The sequence below is a fragment of the Lycium ferocissimum genome, chromosome 6 (assembly GCF_029784015.1).
Source record: "Lycium ferocissimum isolate CSIRO_LF1 chromosome 6, AGI_CSIRO_Lferr_CH_V1, whole genome shotgun sequence".
Taxonomy (NCBI): domain Eukaryota; kingdom Viridiplantae; phylum Streptophyta; class Magnoliopsida; order Solanales; family Solanaceae; genus Lycium; species Lycium ferocissimum.
In genome coordinates, this window is record NC_081347.1 from 16,518,282 (window position 1) to 16,535,724 (window position 17,443).

Sequence of the window (17,443 nt, forward strand, 5' to 3'; positions counted from 1 at the left end):
TACAACCACTCTGCACGCAATCTTAGGTGATGATACGTATTGGAGTATAGAATTCTTCTTCTCCGGTGATTATTGATGAACGAGTTGAAGAAACAATGGAGAAAGTTTCAGAGAAAGAAAAGAGTTCAATGTTAAGTTGTCGGTGACCGAAAAAATAAAGGGACTTTTGGGCCAGCCAACTTTCAAAGAATTGGGTCTATTCAAAGACAAATCTTTGGCCCAACAATGCAATCAAAGTCCCATATAATCAATATTCAGCTGAAGACCACAAAGAAATATACACATACGTATACAGCTGTTAGGATTACACCTATACATAATCTAGAAGTTTCCATGTATTTACATTTTTGTATTTTTCTTTTTATTCAGAATAGTTAGTTACATGGGTACCAATAAAGATTGGACAAGTGTACAGGTTTGGTAGGATTAGATTCTTTCATTCTTGCTATATATACATGACTGTATACAAAGGAATATACAAAGAAATTTTAGTATAAATTTTCTTCTAAATTTTGATTCTGTTCTTCCCTTATCTTCTTCATTAATCATCTTTTTCTAGTCTATTTCTCTGCGAAAAGTGGAAGATAATGTTGCAACCCCAACACTTGGAAATTCTTCTGGTATTTCTGAGAATAACTCTAACAATGAACTCATCAATTCAGCCCATCCTTTCTTCATTGCACCTTCTGATTCACCTGGTGCTCTTTTGGTTAACACAATATTTGATGGGAAAAGTTTTGGTAGATGGAAAAGGGCTATGTGGATTGCTTTGACTGCCAAAAACAATCAGGGTTTATTAATGGATCAATTGTTGAACCTGAATTTGGATCTAAGTTACATGCTGCTTGGTCTAGATCCAATAATATGGTAATCTCTTGGTTATTAATCTCTCTTTCTAGGTATATTTTTGAAAGTGTCTTGTACTATGCTATGGCTAAGGATATATGGACTGAATTAGAGGATAGATTTGGTCAGAGTTCAGGAGCTAAGTTATACCAACTTCAAAAAGAATTGAGTGACCTTGTACAAGGTGCTTCTGATATTACAGCTTATTTTACAAAATTAAGAAACGCTGGGATGACTGGACACTTTGGAATCTTTTATTCCATGTTCTTATGCTTGTCCCTATGGAGCAAAAGTGAAAAATGTTAAGCTCAAACAAGATAAAAGGTTGGTTAAGTTTTTAATGGGGCTTAATGATTCTTTCTGTGGTGCTAGGGGAAATATACTAATGATTTCACTCCTTCCCTCTATTGCTAATGCTTATGCTATTTTGGTGCAAGAAGAGAAACAAAGGGAAATGCAAAACACACCCAAGTTTCTTGGTGAATCCTCTTCTTTTATTGCTGCATAACAAGGTACAACAGGACAAAGGTCCTTCTCAACTGATTTCAGGACTACAAAGGGGTACTATGACAACAAGAAATCTAATATACTTTGCAAATACTGCAAGAAACCTAGTCATGTTATTGACAAATGTTACAAACTGCCTTGTTTTCTTCCTAATTTTAAGTTTACCAAATAGAGGAGTTTTCAAAATCCTATTCAAAGTAATGCAGTGACTAATAATGATGGTTGTGCAGATCCTTTTGTCCCTAGTGCTCAATCTGATGAGCAGGGAAAGTTACTTAGTCCTGAATAATTGACTCAGATTATGCAGATGCTACAGCAGGTTAATCCAAATGATCAAAATAACAATTCTGATGTCATAGCTAATGCAAACTGTGCTGGTATAAGCTTAAGCCCTTTCTCTTTAAACTCTAAAATTGATGTTTCCAAATTCACTAACAAGACTTGGATCATTGACTCAGGTGCAACTGAGCACATGAGTTACATCAGAGAATTCTTTATCAATCTTGGGCCTCTACCTCATACTGTGTGTGTCAAGTTACCAAATTCACAAAGAGTCTCAGTTTCTCATTTTGGTTCTGTCAAAGTTATATACTAATCTTATCATTCACAATGTTCTTTTTATTCCAAGTTTTCACTTCAATCTCTTATTTGTTCATAGGCTTTGTCAGCAACTTGCTAACTTCATAATTTTTTCTCCTTTTCATTGCTTTATGCATGGCCCTTCAATGAAGAGCCCAATGCTACTTGGTGAAGCAAAACAAGAACTTTATGTGTTGAACAATAGGACTTAAGCTGTTTCTTTATTTTTCAAGCCTAGTTTTAAATTTTCAAGTTTTGTCTTAAATTTTTTTAAAGGATGTATCATCCAATTTCAATTGTATTTCTGTTTCTGATTCTGAGAGCAAATTGTGGCACAATAGATTGGGTCATATGCCTTTGTCTAATATGAAGAATATTAATGAAATACCTTTTATTGTAAGTTCTAAGTTTCTTGTTTCTTGTACTATTTGTCCATTAGCAAAGCAAAGCAAGTTACCTTTTCCAAATAGTTCTATTTCTTCTCAACAATGTTTTGATCTTATTCATATTGATACATGGGGACCATATAAAACACCTACCTATGATGCTTATAGGTATTTTTTAACCATTGGATGATTTTAGTAGATGTACTTGGACATTTTTTTATCTACTAAATCCAATGCTTTTCCTATCCTAAAATCTTTCCTTGCAATGGTTGAAAGACAATTTTCCCAAAAGGTCAAGTTAATTAGATCTGATAATGCCTGGGAATTAGGTTCCAGTTCAAACACTTCTTCTTTTACATCTTCTCCAGGTATAATTTTTTTTTAAGTCTTCTCAAGGTATAATTCATCAGACTTCTTGTGTTGCTGCACCAGAACAAAATGGTGTTGTTAAAAGGAAACATAGACACCTTTTAGAATTTTGTAGGGCATTATTGTTTCAATCTAATCTACCTTGTAAATTTTGGGGTTACTGCCTTTTGATAGCTACTCATTTGATTAATAGATGTCCTACAAGGATTCTTTCTTTTAAAACACCTTACGAGAAACTATTTGGTCATCCACCTATTTATTTCACTCTTAAATGTTTTGGTTGCCTTTATTATGTTTCAACTCTTTCTCATGGTAGAACTAAATTAGATCCTAGAGCTCAACCATGTGCCTTTGAGCCTGTTTGGATTGGCTTATAAGTTGGTCAAACCGACCAACTTATAAGCTATTTTTAAACTTATTTTAGTGTTTGGTAAAATTTTAAAGTGCTCAAAATAAGTCATAAAGTGCTTAAAATAAGTCAAGAATGAGAAGTTGGTGGATCCTAACTTTTTTTCTTTGGGCTTAAAAGCCATTTGGTTTGACCATTAAATTTACTTTTTTATCCCTTATATTTTATTCTAATTTCAATTATACCCTCTCACCTAAAGCCCTAAAAATATTATCTTTTCCTCTTTTCACCATCTTCTACGCAACCCTCTTGCTTTCATTGCAGCTTTTCACCTTGATAAGTTCTTCTCCATTATTCTCTTGCGAGTTCAGTCACTTGTGCTATTAATCTGAAGAAATCTAATGTACTTTTGTGAGTGATGGAGAAGACAACTTTAGTTTAGATTCTTCAGATTTTAGTCGAATTTTGGGTTTTATTTCTTTAGCCTTTTTTTTTTTTTTTTTTTGTTCTCAATGATCTTCAATATTATGAGGGACAATTCATAAAATAGAAGTGAAGATTTAGTTGAAATATTTTTATATTGTTTGACTTCCCTTCCTTATTTTTCTTATATATAACTTTTCATGTAGTACTTGTTCGATTCTCCTTCAGATTTACGTGCTCTTATCTTTCGCTCTCGTGGTTGTAGTATTGGTTTGATTCCTATAAGTCCAGGAAAGAGTGGGCTGGTTCGCTTCATGTTTGAGGTATGTTATTACTTCTTAACTTCATAAAAGAGCTCTTAAGGACCGCTTTTAGTATGTTTATCGTATAGGACTCACGGGACGGTGATTGGAAATCGTGAGTCCGAGTTATTGAATTTGTTGTGGCTGTTTGTTTGGTTATTGGGCTGCCAACATTATGATGTTGCTAATTTCTGTGCTGCTTTATCTTTGTGGTTGAGCGTTGTTACGCCCTATTTTGAACTGGTACAAGATAGTTTGCAACTTCCCGGTTCTTCTAACTGATTTAAAAAGGGTTAGAGTCGCCGCCTTATTTTTAAGGGAAAACAGGAAACCTATATGTATTTGTGTGTCTACTCCATTTTTAGTCCACGAAACCTATGAGATTCTAGATAAGGGTTTTATTTACCCCAAGGGAAAGGTATTAAGCATCCTCTGGACCGTCAGAAGACAGGTCCTTAAACTTAGTTTAACTGAACACTAGAGGAGGATTATCTATCTGTTTATCATTATTATTACATGTTTTCAAAATGTTGTGATTTCATGAAAAAGCTACACTAGGTGATAATATGCTAAGTATATGCAGTGTATAAAAATGTATGTATAACAAGTATAAAGTATTTTATAAAGAATGTATATCGATAAAAATGTACAAAGGAGTGTAAAGAGAATGCACCTCGTAAGTATAGAAGTGTATCTGTTGGTATAAAGAGTGTATATCCGTTAGTGTAAAGAATGTATACAACTATATGGAAGATGTATAAAAAATATAAAAGAATGTAAAATAGGTGTATCAAGTATATAAAGAATGTGTGTCTATCTATATAAAAGAATGCATGTATATTAGACATATAAAGAATGTATTTCAAGTATAAAAGAGTTCAGGTCAAAAATGTATAAAGAATTGAATAACTGGATATATTAGTGCAAAAAGAATGTAAAAATAATTAACAAATATTCATTGGTGTAAAGATTTTATATAATGAAATTATTCAGAAAAGTGAAGTTTATTTGACTTGTTTCTACCGTTTAGTTAAAAAGAGTGTCCGTTTAGTTAAAAAGAACAATAAGGAACAAAAGGATAGTAAAACGTTTTGGTAAAAAATAAGTATAAGGAATTATGTATAAAAAAATGAGTGAAAATATATAATGCCTTTAAACAACAAAAGATTTGTAAATGAACGGCCTAGTATTTACCTAGCATCAAAAATATGGATTTAACTTAACTAAAATATGTATTGGCGTATACGAAACAATATAAAATGTACGTTGTATTAAAAGTGTATAAAGAATATAAAATAAAGGATGGACTAGCATTTTTGCCAAAAACGCCAAAAGTGTGAATTCAATTAACAAAGTATTTATATCGAGTCAATCTAATCAATTTATGAAAGTGTAGACGGCCTAAGTCTTGCCTAAAGCGAATAACGAATTTTAAATTAAACATATAAGCGACAAGTAATTAAATATCCCCACCCAACGTTAAAGTGAAGTTTTCACTACTCCAAGTTTATGTTTTGTACGATTTTAAATAACGCGCGAAAGTAAATACAAACAAGGATTCGATGAAGTCTTCGGGTTCCTTCCGAGTGTCGTCTTCGGGATGTGTCTGCGCATGCACTTGATAAACACTTAGTAAAAGTGTTAGTAAGGAATAAATAACTATCGAATGAATTAAATAAATAATGAATAAAATTAAAATAAAAACCCGTCTTTTGTACATGGCAGGCCTTGAAAATCGACGGAAATTTCTTCATCGGCAATTTGAGTCTAGTATTCGCCCAAATAAACTCAAATACATGCGAATAAAAGATAACTGTACAATTGACCACCAAAAGCATTTTTCCGGGCATAAAATCAAACATTAATTGTAACTTAAAAGATTATGTAAAGCAGTCCAAAAAGCAATAAAACAGCGCAAACAATAGCAAGTGAAGCTGCTAGCTGCAAATCTTCACAACAAACAGCCAACAATTAGGAACATTAGCAGGAGCGAAATTATCAACTAAAAATAGCATAATAGTGATAGAAAAAATCCAAAAATGGGGACAAAGTAGTAGCAAAAGTTTTTAAAAAAAATACAAAGCAAAGAGCAAGATATTAGTGAACCAAAAATATAAAAACAGTCCAATATTCATCATTGGCCACCGAAGTAGTATTTTCTGAGCATAAACTAACAAAAGTAATGTAAAATAGTCCGAAAATGGCAACTGTAAGGGTGAGCAGTAAGCCAAAAATGTGAATCCAGTCGAGAATCAGCCCATCGTTAGACACACAAAAAAAACATTAGCTATACAGAGCCACGATGGCATCTCCAGCCAAATCTTGGCCCAAAATCAGGCAACCAAAACAGCCATAAGCGAGCAAAAATATGTAAGAATCAACTGTAGAAAACCACAAATAACTATATGAAACAGAGACAAGAACAACTGGGTATCGAAATAAAATAAGCTTAGGACAAGGCCATGGAAGCCAGCCATGGGGGATGCCGAAAAACACCCATTCGCTGGAGCACAAAGACATCAGCCAGATCTGGAAAAGCAAGAAACAAAGGGAGGTACATCCGTGAAATCAAAATAAAACAGTGAAGAAGAGGAAAGAAAGAGAAGAAGGTGAGGGGGCATCGTTTAGCTCGCCGTTAATGGTTGTCCACCGGCGAACTGGTGGTCGGAAAATGGAGGAGAAGAGCAAAAAAGATGGTGAGGGGAGGCGTGGTGGTGTGAAACAGTGGTAGGGTCATCGTGGCTGTTGTACGGGCTGCTCCGGTTCACCGGAGCTAGAAGCTCCTCGCCGGAGCTGCGAAAGGGACGAAGGGGGTAGCGAAGTAGTGAGCTGTGGTGGTGTTTGGTCGCTGGCTTGCGGCTGGTGGTTAGCCGAAGACCAGTGATCAGAGCTCCGACAGTGAAGGGGTGGCGGCGGCTGAGAGAGAAGTGAGGAGAGGGAGAAAATGTTTAGGGGTTTTTTTAGGAAAAAGGCAAAAATCTAAAATTTTAGTGTGTTGTGTGTGTGCGTAAATGAAGACAAAAGATGAAAAATAAAATTAAACCCCCCAACTTAATAAAGTGACCCATTTTATTGTCCAAAAAATATAAAGCCATACCCCCTTGTCCCCTCAATGCTCATTTTAATCTTTGGGTTATTGTACAATGGGGATTTCACCCTTTTAACTAATGTATAAAAATATATTAATCAATGGATGAAGAACCTAACCCATCACTTCAAATGACAACTTTTTAAAAGTGACAAGACCTTGACTTAATCGAATTCTTGCTCTGCGCTTAAGAATTAATTTCTCCGATTTTCTTTACACTGACGGACTGTACTCAAATATAGTTAACTAATACATGTATAAATAATGATGTAAGTATAAAAGTTAACTATTAATGTATAAGATACAAAAATGTATTGCTATAACATAAAAGAAACAATTAATAATTGCACAAAAATTGTAGTATTACGTTGTACATGTGCAAAATAATGATTCTTAGAAAATGACAATAAATTAATAAAATTCCTAAAAATAAGGATAATTTTTGATAAATTGTCGAAAAAAAGTAAAAATGTGCAAAAAGCTATTTTGTGCTCTTTAACGAATGAGGACCACCCGAAACGTTAATTTTAAGCACGTCGAGCCAAAATTAGGTGTCAACAAGCGTCGTCGGCAGAAAACTGATATTTTTATTGCAACAGTCCCACAATGGGAAAAATTGTTAATTTTTTGTTATCAGAATTGTCAAGCTTGAGCAGGGTAAAAAAGAGTAATGGCGAAAGCCTCAGTATCAACATATTCACATTGTACTATAAAATGAGATCCTTCGTTACTACACACTTGTGGTAATGGTTAGAATCTTGATAAAAGCAGTAAGATGTGTTTTTATTAAAATTTTAAGTTGATTCACCCTTCGAATGGGAAATCACCAATGTTTGGCTATCTATGAATAGCGAAAAAGAAAACAAAATCTTTTAAAAGAGGTTATTCTCATCTCAGAGGAAAATTGAGAACTTCCTGGAGTGAATCCTAATTTATGATCTTGTTTGTAATCCTAATTTATGATCTTGTGTTCTTGCATTGTTGTGCTAGTTCTTTAACAGAAGCATTTTGCAGCATTGATTATTTGCATTAGCATTTGCACATTATTTGTGGTTATATAGACAAATTAAAATTATCTCAAATTGCATCATCTTGATTAGACCAGAAAGTTTGACCGACTCACTTGACATGAGATACAGTAACAAAAATGGTTAACTGTCTCGTCTGCATTCATGAGAGTTCATGAACATTTATTTCTCCTTTATTCAAATTGTTTACATTTAATCATGGCGGAAACTAGTAAGGCACAAAGTAATGCTAAGTGGGATAATGATGCTAGCATTAAATTTATAGATTTGTGTGAAAATGAGATTAGACAAGGACGTAGACCACACACTCATTTAAATAGAGATGGATGGAATAATGTTGTTGAAGAGTTCAATAAAGACATGAGAAGAAATTATGATAAAAAACAAATGAAAAATCATTGGGATAACATGAAAAAAGATTGGATTCTTTTTAAGAAGTTGATGAGAGGGGAGACAGGTTTAGGATGGGATGCCACGAAAAATACAATTATTGCAGATGATGATTGGTGGGAGCGAAAAATTAAGGTACATCTCTCACATTTTTCTATATGTCTTTCTTGTTTCTTTCATTGCTAAACTTCTTGGTTTGTTTAAAGTAGTTTTGAATTTTTTGTTACAAGAGGATGATCGATACAATAAGTTCAGGAAAATAGATCTTTCGTTTGTGTGGTATCGCTATGATGCGTTGTTTTCTGATATTGTTGCTACTGGAGAAAGAGCACGTACAGCGAATCAAGAACAAATGTCTGGAATTGGAGTAGATCTTGACGAAGAAGGAATAAATGATATTAGTGGCTATGACAAAGAACACTTTATCAATCCTAATGATGCAGGGAATGATGAAAGTGATGATATACAGAATGTGGATTCTGTTAAGTTTCCTAAGTCTTCACTAAAAATACGAGGTTCAATTGACGGTATTGGCACTAGCACTCAAGTAAAAAAAAATAAGGCAAAATCTGGTGCGGCATCAATAAGAGAGAATATACACTCTCTAGTGGAGTTTATGTCTAGCAAAAGCACTGCTACATCGTATGAATGTGTTGGCAAATTTTTCTGATATTCCTGCTGGGAACGGAAAGTACAACTATGTTTGCAACATGCTTCTTAAGAAGGACATCGTCATTTGTGCATCTTGTTTCTTAAGATGGCGGAAGCTTCCGAAGTCTTGGTTGGAGTGAAAATAACTATCGGTTATACCTTTATTTTTGATCCCGAAAAAGAAAATGTAAGTGATAAGATTGTCGCTGTTGCTATGATTAAATGTTTTTATTGTTTAATGTTCGAACATTATGGTTGTACGTGTAAACTTTATTTAGTGCTTCTTGTTTAGACGTTGTTGTTGTATCCCTAAATCTTATGGTTGTACGTGTAAACTTTATGTATTGTTGATCTAGGTTGACGTTGTGGTTGTATCCTTAAACCTTATGGTTATTGTTGTTGTGTTGACTTTAATGAAAGTGGTAACTTTATGTATTGTTGTGGTTGTTGTTCTTTACTAATGGAATAGTAATTTGAGATGTACAATGTGATTTTCCGAAGATAGAGATGAGTGTATTGAAACAATGGAGTTTCAAAAAAAATCTTGAAATTGGGTTCTTATGGAAAAACTTTCAATCTTTACTAATTTGAGTCATTTCCATTTTCAGTTAAATGGAGAGTTGGGATATTAGCAATGTGGTATCTCCTCATTTAAGTGATTTGTTAGATGACGAAGATCAAGAACTAGAAGAGATTCGGAGAGAGCAAGATGAGAAGGAACGGATGGCTTTATGTCATATAACAGGTATATACATTAAGGTGGTTGTGCTAATTGTCTTGATTAGTAGAAAGAAAATCGCACATAAATTACTTGTAAACTACATTTAGATGAGATTTAATGGAGATTGTCAAAGAAGAAAATCTTTGGAGTATCTTTGCCCGTCTTTGTGGATGCTTGTTAATCTAAATTGATGGTCTTGTTTTTGTGTGGCTCCTTGTATTGTTACTTGAGATTTTTCTCTTCATATCCTTCTTTATTTCCGGCTAATTTTCCCAAAATGTCTACATATTTACTGTAACAGGTAAATACATTTTGATGTATTGCAAAAAATACCTATGCAAAGAACCTTGTCGTACATCAATGCGCTCTGGAAATGTTTTTATTCAAGAGATATTACGAGGAAATGAGACTCGTTGTTATGAAAATTTTTGATTGAAGAAGGCGGTGTTCATTGATCTATCCAATGATTTAACTAACAAATATGGGCTTAAACCCACACCTGGAATGTCTATACATGAAATGTTAGGCATATTCTTGATGACTTGTGCACATGGAGCTGGAAATCGAATGATACAAGATATCTTTCAACATTCTGGAGAGACAGTTCATATACACTTTCATAGTGTTTTAAAGGCCGTTTGTAAGCTTGCAAGAGATATCATTAGACCACATCCAAATTATAGTGATGGTTGTGATGCTCACACGCCATGTAAACAAAGATATCCCCCTTTCTTTAAAGTAAGTAACCCGTTTATGATAATTTATTATTCTGCATTATATCTTTATTGTGCTTATATAAGAAAAGCTTTATGATAGTTACTTTCCCCTTAGGACTCTTTTCTACTTCAGTTGACATTTCAAAGATGGTTTCACAACAGCCTTTCTTGCCCTTAGCGTATGTACACCTCAGAACCATATTATAATCCAAAATAGTTATATGGATCCCATGTTCACTCTTTTGACCTGACTTCTTTCAATGTTCTGTTTTATAATTCCAGGAGCAAAAACTGGATCCCAAGTTTCTTATTTTAGATTCACTTCTTGTAGGATTGTATTGGAGGAATTGATGGCACACATATTAAAGCTAGATTACCGCAAGGTCAAGAGATACCATTTATTGGACGTAAAGGTTATCTGACTCAAAATGTTCTCGTCGTTGTTGATTTTAATATGTGTTTTACATGTGCATGGGCTAGGTGGGAAGGAGCAGGTCACGATAGTCGTATATATGGTGAGGCCCTTCATAGACAAGAGCTCAACTTTCCACATCCACGCGGAAACAAATATTATCTAGTTCGTGCAGGATATTCACACATGAATGGATACATGGCTCCATACAAAGGAAATAATGTGAGATATCACCTAGCTGAATTTCGCCGCGGTGCAACTCGACAATTGCGAGAGCCAAGAGGACGCATTGAAAAATTTAACTATTTACATTCTTCTTGTAGAAATGTAATAGAGCGCACATTTGGCGTTTGGAAAGCGAGATGGTCTATTTTGAGAGACATGCCTTACTATCACATTGACACACAAAGGGACATCGTACTTGCTACTATGGCCATTCACAATTATATTAGAAAGAAATGCAATGTGGATGATGCATTCCAAACAGCCAAGAATGAGAGCTATATTCCATCGGTTGATTCTAATATTGGCACAACTTCAAGAGCTAACAATGTCGAAGATGTAGGAGAACAAAATGATGTCTATTGAATGGGGTTTCGTGATATGATTGATAGTGACATTTCTAATGCTTGATGCTTGTATTATATGAATATTTTCCACTTCTTGTATTAGTGGAGTGCTTTTGGCTGTATTAGCACTTTTAATTTGTCTCAAATTCTCTATCTTTGAAATATGAATTGTATTATCGTTTTGTATAAAACATGAAGGCGTTGAGATACTGCATGAATGAATATTTTACTACCTTCTTAACTTTAGAAAGATATCTCTTGCACCATATTATGTGCAAATGCAATGATAGAATTTCTTGAATGACTTTAAGAATATGTTTTTTTCAACAGAATGTTGCCACTGGCTTCAGTTCTTTTGTTTCCTACATATTTAATGATGGATTATGTTGCTGTAATTGCCCCTATACATTTTAAAACTATAAGTAATATATATTTATAAAATAAACAGTTTATATTGAAAGTGATTTTAAAATATAAATTACTTTGATTTGAATCAAATTTAGAGTTAAAAATCTTATAGTATCCTTTGTTTATGGTGTTAACGGCTTTTAAGGGTATTTCAATCATTTTTTGACAGAAAATAAGTGTAATGACAACTTATGTACAAACACGTGACAACTTTATTTTCAGCATAAGCACTTTTATCCAAACACACAACTGCTTATTTATAAAATATCTTTCAGCACTTGAAAGTTCTAAAAGCACTTTATACATAAAAGTCACTGTTTTTAAGCTAATCCAAACGGGCTATTTCTTGGCTATCCTTTTGGAAAGAAGGGGAACAAGCTTCTTAATTTAAATACTCAAAAGCTCTTTGTCTCTAGAGATGTGATATTCATGAAGATATTTACCCTTTTAGTTCTGTTAAACCTAACGAATACATTTTTCCACTCCATGATCCTATTGTTAATGATATTTCTGATTCTTCCCCTTATTCTACTTCTACTAGCGATCCACATTCACCTACTCCATTTAATACACCCCCTGCATTTTTTCCTCCAACTGATTGCACCACCACTAATCATCCCTCCACTATTCATCCATCTCAAGATCCTACTTTACCTACCAATCTTCTTGGCATATCCCCAGATACTATTGATCCTTTCAAAAGATCCACTAGGTATGTTCATGCACCAGCTTACTTGCAAGATTATATATGCAATTCCATTCACCTCTCAGATGTCACAAATTCTTGTTTTTCCTCTTCCAACTCCCCTACTCCCTTTTCTTTCAATGCTTTGTCTTTTAATAATCAACATTACATTAACTCTCTTTCTCAAATCAAAGAACCTAACAGTTCTTCTCAAGCTATATTAGACCCTGATTGGCAAGATGCTATGACAAAAGAATTGGATGCATTTATTTCTAATTACACTTGGGAGGTTGTTCATTTACCTCCTGGAAAGAAGGCATTGCCTTCAAAGTGGGTGTATAAGGTTAAGCTTAACTCCGATGGTTCAGTTGAGAGATTAAAGGCTCGATTGGTTATTAGGGGTGATATACAAAGAGAGGGCATTGACTTCACTGAGACTTTTAGTCTAGTGGTCAAAATTACAACCATTCGATGTATTCTTGCAATTGTTGTTAAGAAGGGATGGGGACTTTACCAATTGGATGTTAATAATGCATTTATTCATGGTGAATTAGATGAAGAGGTATATATGAAGTTTCCGGTTTGTTTACAAGTTACTACTCCTATACTAGTTTATCAATTAAAGAAATCTTTATATGGGCTTAAACAGGCTTCTCGACAATGGTACTCAAGATTGACATCAGCTTTAAGTTACGACGATTTTCATCATTCCCTCAATGATTATTCTATGTTCTACAAATGCAGTGGTACTTGTATTTCTATCATCATAGTCTATATGGATGATATTCTACTTACGGGCAATAACAAAGCAAATTGGATACTTTAAAGCATTTTCTTGATACTAAGTTTAAGATCAAAGATTTAGGAGACTTATACTATTTTCTTGGGATTGAAATCATTCGAGAATCACAAGGTTTAATCCTCAGTCAGTGTAAATTCATCTTAGAACTTCTTTTTTAATACAATTGCCTTGATTTGAAACCAGCTTCTTCCGCTTTGGACCTAACTCAAAAATTATGTGTCGATTTGGATGCACCTCTTCCTGATCCATCTATTTTTCGTCGATTGGTTGGTCAACTCAATTTTTGGAGTCATACTCGTCCGAATTTGTGTTTCTCTGTACAATACCTTAGTCAATATATGCAGACACCTCACCATGGTCAGCTTACAGCTGCTAAACATGTTCTTCGATACTTACTCACAGACCCTGGATTAGGGTTTTTCTTCAATAGTTCACCCTCCTTCAAAGTACTTGATCTTTGTGATTCCGACTGGGCTACAAGCCCAGATTCCAGACGTTTAGTAAGTGGCTTCTTCATTAGATTGGGAGGAAGTTTCTTGGAAATCCAAGAAACAACCCTCTTTATCTCTATCCTCTGCGGAAGCGGAATATCGTTCTATGAGGCGGAAGCAAAATTAACTTGGCTTGTTCATTTACTTTCTGATCTTTCTCTTTCCCCTTCTTTACCAATTTCACTCCATTCTGATAGCCAAGTTGCGATACATATTTCTAAAATCCTTATTTTTTATGAATGGAAAGCATCTCAACTTAGATTGTCACTTCGCCCATCAACAGTATCTGGATGGTTTGATTTCTTTATCTTTAATCCCTTTATCTTCTCAGTTGGCAGATCTCTTCACAAAACCCCATCCTGGACCTTCTTATCTATTTTTGTTGGGCAAGTTAGGGGTTCGATCCTCCCTCTCCAACTTGAAAGGGGGGGGGGTATTAGAGTATATAATTCTTCTTCTTCGGTGATTATTAATAAACAAGTTCAAGAAACAATGGAGAAAATTTCAGACAAAGAAAAGAGTTCGATGGTTTCAATGTTAAGTTGTCAGTGACTAAAAAATAAAAGGGTCTTTTGGGCCAGCCGACTTTCCAAGAATTGGGCTGACTTTCAAAGACAAATCTTTGGCTCAACAATGGAATCCAAGTCCTATATACTCAATACTCAGCTGAAGACCACAAAGGAATATACATATATGTATACAACTATTAGGATTACATCGGTACATAATCTAGAAGTTTCCATGTATTTACATTTTTGTAGTTTTCTTTTTATTCAGAATAGTTAGTTACATGGGGTACCAATAAAGATTGGACAAGTGTACAGGTTTGTTAGGATTAGATTCTTTCATTCTTACTATATATACATGACTGTATACAAAGGAATATACACATAAATTTTAGCTTAAATCTTCTTCTAAATTTTATTTATCTATGAATAGGACAGACCTAAACATTTAGCTGAGTTAAGCGAATTTTACATCTTTGAGATGATGGTGGTGTGGTGGGGCAAACCTTAACTCCTCTCTGGATTCTAGGAGAACTATAATAGCGTGGACGACAGACCCGCTCATGACAATAAGGCAAAGAGAAAATCTCACATCGACAGAACGCGAGTGCGATGATGGATGTGTAGAAAAATAAGTCCAAGATCCTAAAAATGTGTTTTTTTTATAAAACTATATATAATTGCAAATAAATAAGAGAAGCAAACCAAAAATAACTTTGTAGAGAGGAGAGAGAGATTGTATTATCACTTTTCTTGATGTTCCAAATGAGAAGACAAAGCTCTCTATTTATATAAGAGTTTTTCCTTTCAACCTACAACATATAAAACTTGTACAAGTTGCTCTACAACTTGCAACTTGTAACTTGTACACAACTTAGCACAACTAAGATACAACTTGCAAGTGCAAGTTGTATTTATCACTTTAAGTCAAGTGGTACAATTTACACTTCTACTTGTATAATCATTAATAATACATCCAAATACAACTTGACAAAATGATTTATAACACTCTCCCTTGGATATTCATTAATAGATTTGTGCCTCGTTAAAACCTTACTAGGAAAAATCCAGTGGGAAAAATCCTAGTGAAGGAAAAAGAGTACACATATCTAGTAATACGCATTGCTAGCTGCCTCATTAAAAATCTTACCAGAAAAACCCAAATGGGACAAAATCTTGGCTAAGTGAAAAAAAGTACAACGCGTATTTTAATCCCCCTGATTAAAGCGTTACATAGCTCTTGAAGATGATACACTCCGATCATATATACCAACTTATCATATCTTAAGGTTGGAAGAGCCTTTGCGATCAGATATGTCAAATGATCATTTAACGAACTGGTTGATCACTTGCATCTTCATTACTTAGATAGAGTTGCATCATCACCATACAATATTGTTGGAATCACGCCAAGTACTCTTGACTTGCTTCATAAATTGTTGTTATCCTTCTATGATTTGACTGTCATGTAAAACAGCATGGTACAACAATAATCCTTCATGTAAATAGATAACATATTTGGATTGAATTCTTATGTTGATCAGATGAATGCCCTATCACTTGACAACATTTATTAGGATAAAAACATTCATGTCAAGGCTTTCATTGACAATATGTAATTGATCTTATTTCAATATCTCTACGAAGGAGAGAAATTATATCATGCTCATAGTTATAGCAAGATAAATAAGTGCATCAATTGCACAAATCTATGGTACGTCAGGACCAATATAATTTTCTCATTTCAACTTTTTTTAGCAAATAATCTACTACTTTTGGAAACTCTTCAAGAGCTCCAGAAATATTCAACTTGTACAATAATATGAAAGGTTCTGATTATCAGAAAGAAACAAAGGTAAACATGGTCATCTTTGTACCCTTCATCAATGAATATTCACTATGGTGATTAAAACACATTCACCTTACCTGATTTAATCCATATAAGAATTATGAACAAGTTCTCCAGGAACTTGTATATGCTTCAGGCATTTTGGATCATTCAGAATTTTTTTGAATTTTATCAAGTAAGACATATAGATTGTGACAACATCCATTTAGTAGTTAAATGGCGTGACATCTTTTGATGTCTGGACTGCAAGTCCAATAAGCTTTACGCTTACCAAATGTATCATACTTGGTAATTATTTCTATGACGGCATGCTTTAAGAGACGTAGAACTCAGATCCTCAAAAAAAAAATACAATATTGCGCGCCATATTGTATCAAAGATATTGTCGACGGGATATCATTTTGTATCGATTCATAATTCGACATAACTTACTGAGATCTCATCACTTCATTATTTTCAGGTACCTGAACCTCCCATAAGGTTTCATGAAGTGATATGTCGTAGGCTCTTCAAGAGCACATTGCATCCTTATTATGATCATTTGCTCATCCCCGTTTTCAAGGATTATTACATTTAGAACCGATTGGTCTACCATGCTTCATGCATGTTGTAGACTTTGTCCTTCAGGGATATTAGGAGCATTTCGCAGATGAAATATGAAATTGTTGGGTCAGCAAATGCCTCTAACATTTGACTTGAATTATCTGAGGATCACACTGATGATAATTCACAATATATTTCTTAGTTGCATATTCTCTCCCCCTTATGTTAGAAAAACTAACACACATCCTCATATTCTTTGGGAAATCCATCTGTGTGCATCATGGTATATCCATTAATTATATACCGCACATCAAAAGCTATAAGATGGAAATATCTAGTTCCTGACCCTAAACCAATTATGAGGGGATAATTTATCATAATTTATTGGTCTGAAGCATACAGGTGTCGTTATATGCAATATATCATATCTTAGACCAACATCTGAAGCTCTGTTCTCATAAGCAATGGTTAGTTATATTATGGAGGCATCCAATGCCAAACCATCGTAGATTTAAACCAGCATTATCAAGATGAATTGTCTTGATTACATATTCTGGAAATTGTGCTTCCAACTCAATTATTTTGAGCAATCAACTTCGTAAATGTCAAACTGTCAGTTGACAATAAACTTACACGTGACCGCCTCATAGATGCATCTATTTAAGACATCACATTGCAGGCGAAGGGGCCCACATTCACCTTTTATATTTTTCATAATTTAGGGGATTCAATCCCAACATTAGCTGATGTAATTAACTTATTATGAGAACAAGCAACACAACAAATTCTTGAAGAATCTTCTAGCTCTTCAATATATTCTGAA

The 17,443-nt window shown here is 34.1% G+C and overlaps 2 protein-coding genes across 2 annotated transcripts; both read left to right on the plus strand.

Annotated features, from left to right (window-relative positions):
- The first annotated feature begins 8,032 nt into the window (after positions 1 to 8,032).
- LOC132061167 (L10-interacting MYB domain-containing protein-like) lies at positions 8,033 to 8,937 on the plus strand. Its single transcript, XM_059454025.1, has 2 exons — positions 8,033 to 8,402; positions 8,500 to 8,937. The coding sequence occupies exons 1-2, from the start codon at positions 8,076 to 8,078 to the stop codon at positions 8,935 to 8,937; spliced, it is 765 nt and encodes a 254-aa protein (XP_059310008.1). The 5' UTR covers positions 8,033 to 8,075.
- A 593-nt stretch (positions 8,938 to 9,530) lies between these two features.
- Positions 9,531 to 11,355, plus strand: LOC132061169 (uncharacterized). The gene is made up of 3 exons (XM_059454026.1): positions 9,531 to 9,663; positions 10,166 to 10,377; positions 10,687 to 11,355. Exons 1-3 carry the CDS (start codon positions 9,531 to 9,533, stop codon positions 11,353 to 11,355), a joined length of 1,014 nt encoding a protein of 337 aa, XP_059310009.1.
- The last annotated feature ends 6,088 nt before the right edge of the window (positions 11,356 to 17,443 follow it).

Coding starts and splice junctions, on each gene's coding strand:
- LOC132061167 (XM_059454025.1), top strand. CDS start 8,076: ATGGCGGAAACTAGTAAGGCACAAAGTAATGCTAAGTGGGATAATGAT. Junction 8,403..8,499: donor GGTGGGAGCGAAAAATTAAG/GTACATCTCTCA, acceptor TTGTTACAAGAG/GATGATCGATACAATAAGTT.
- LOC132061169 (XM_059454026.1), top strand. CDS start 9,531: ATGGAGAGTTGGGATATTAGCAATGTGGTATCTCCTCATTTAAGTGAT. Junction 9,664..10,165: donor GGCTTTATGTCATATAACAG/GTATATACATTA, acceptor ATGAAATGTTAG/GCATATTCTTGATGACTTGT. Junction 10,378..10,686: donor GATATCCCCCTTTCTTTAAA/GTAAGTAACCCG, acceptor CACTTCTTGTAG/GATTGTATTGGAGGAATTGA.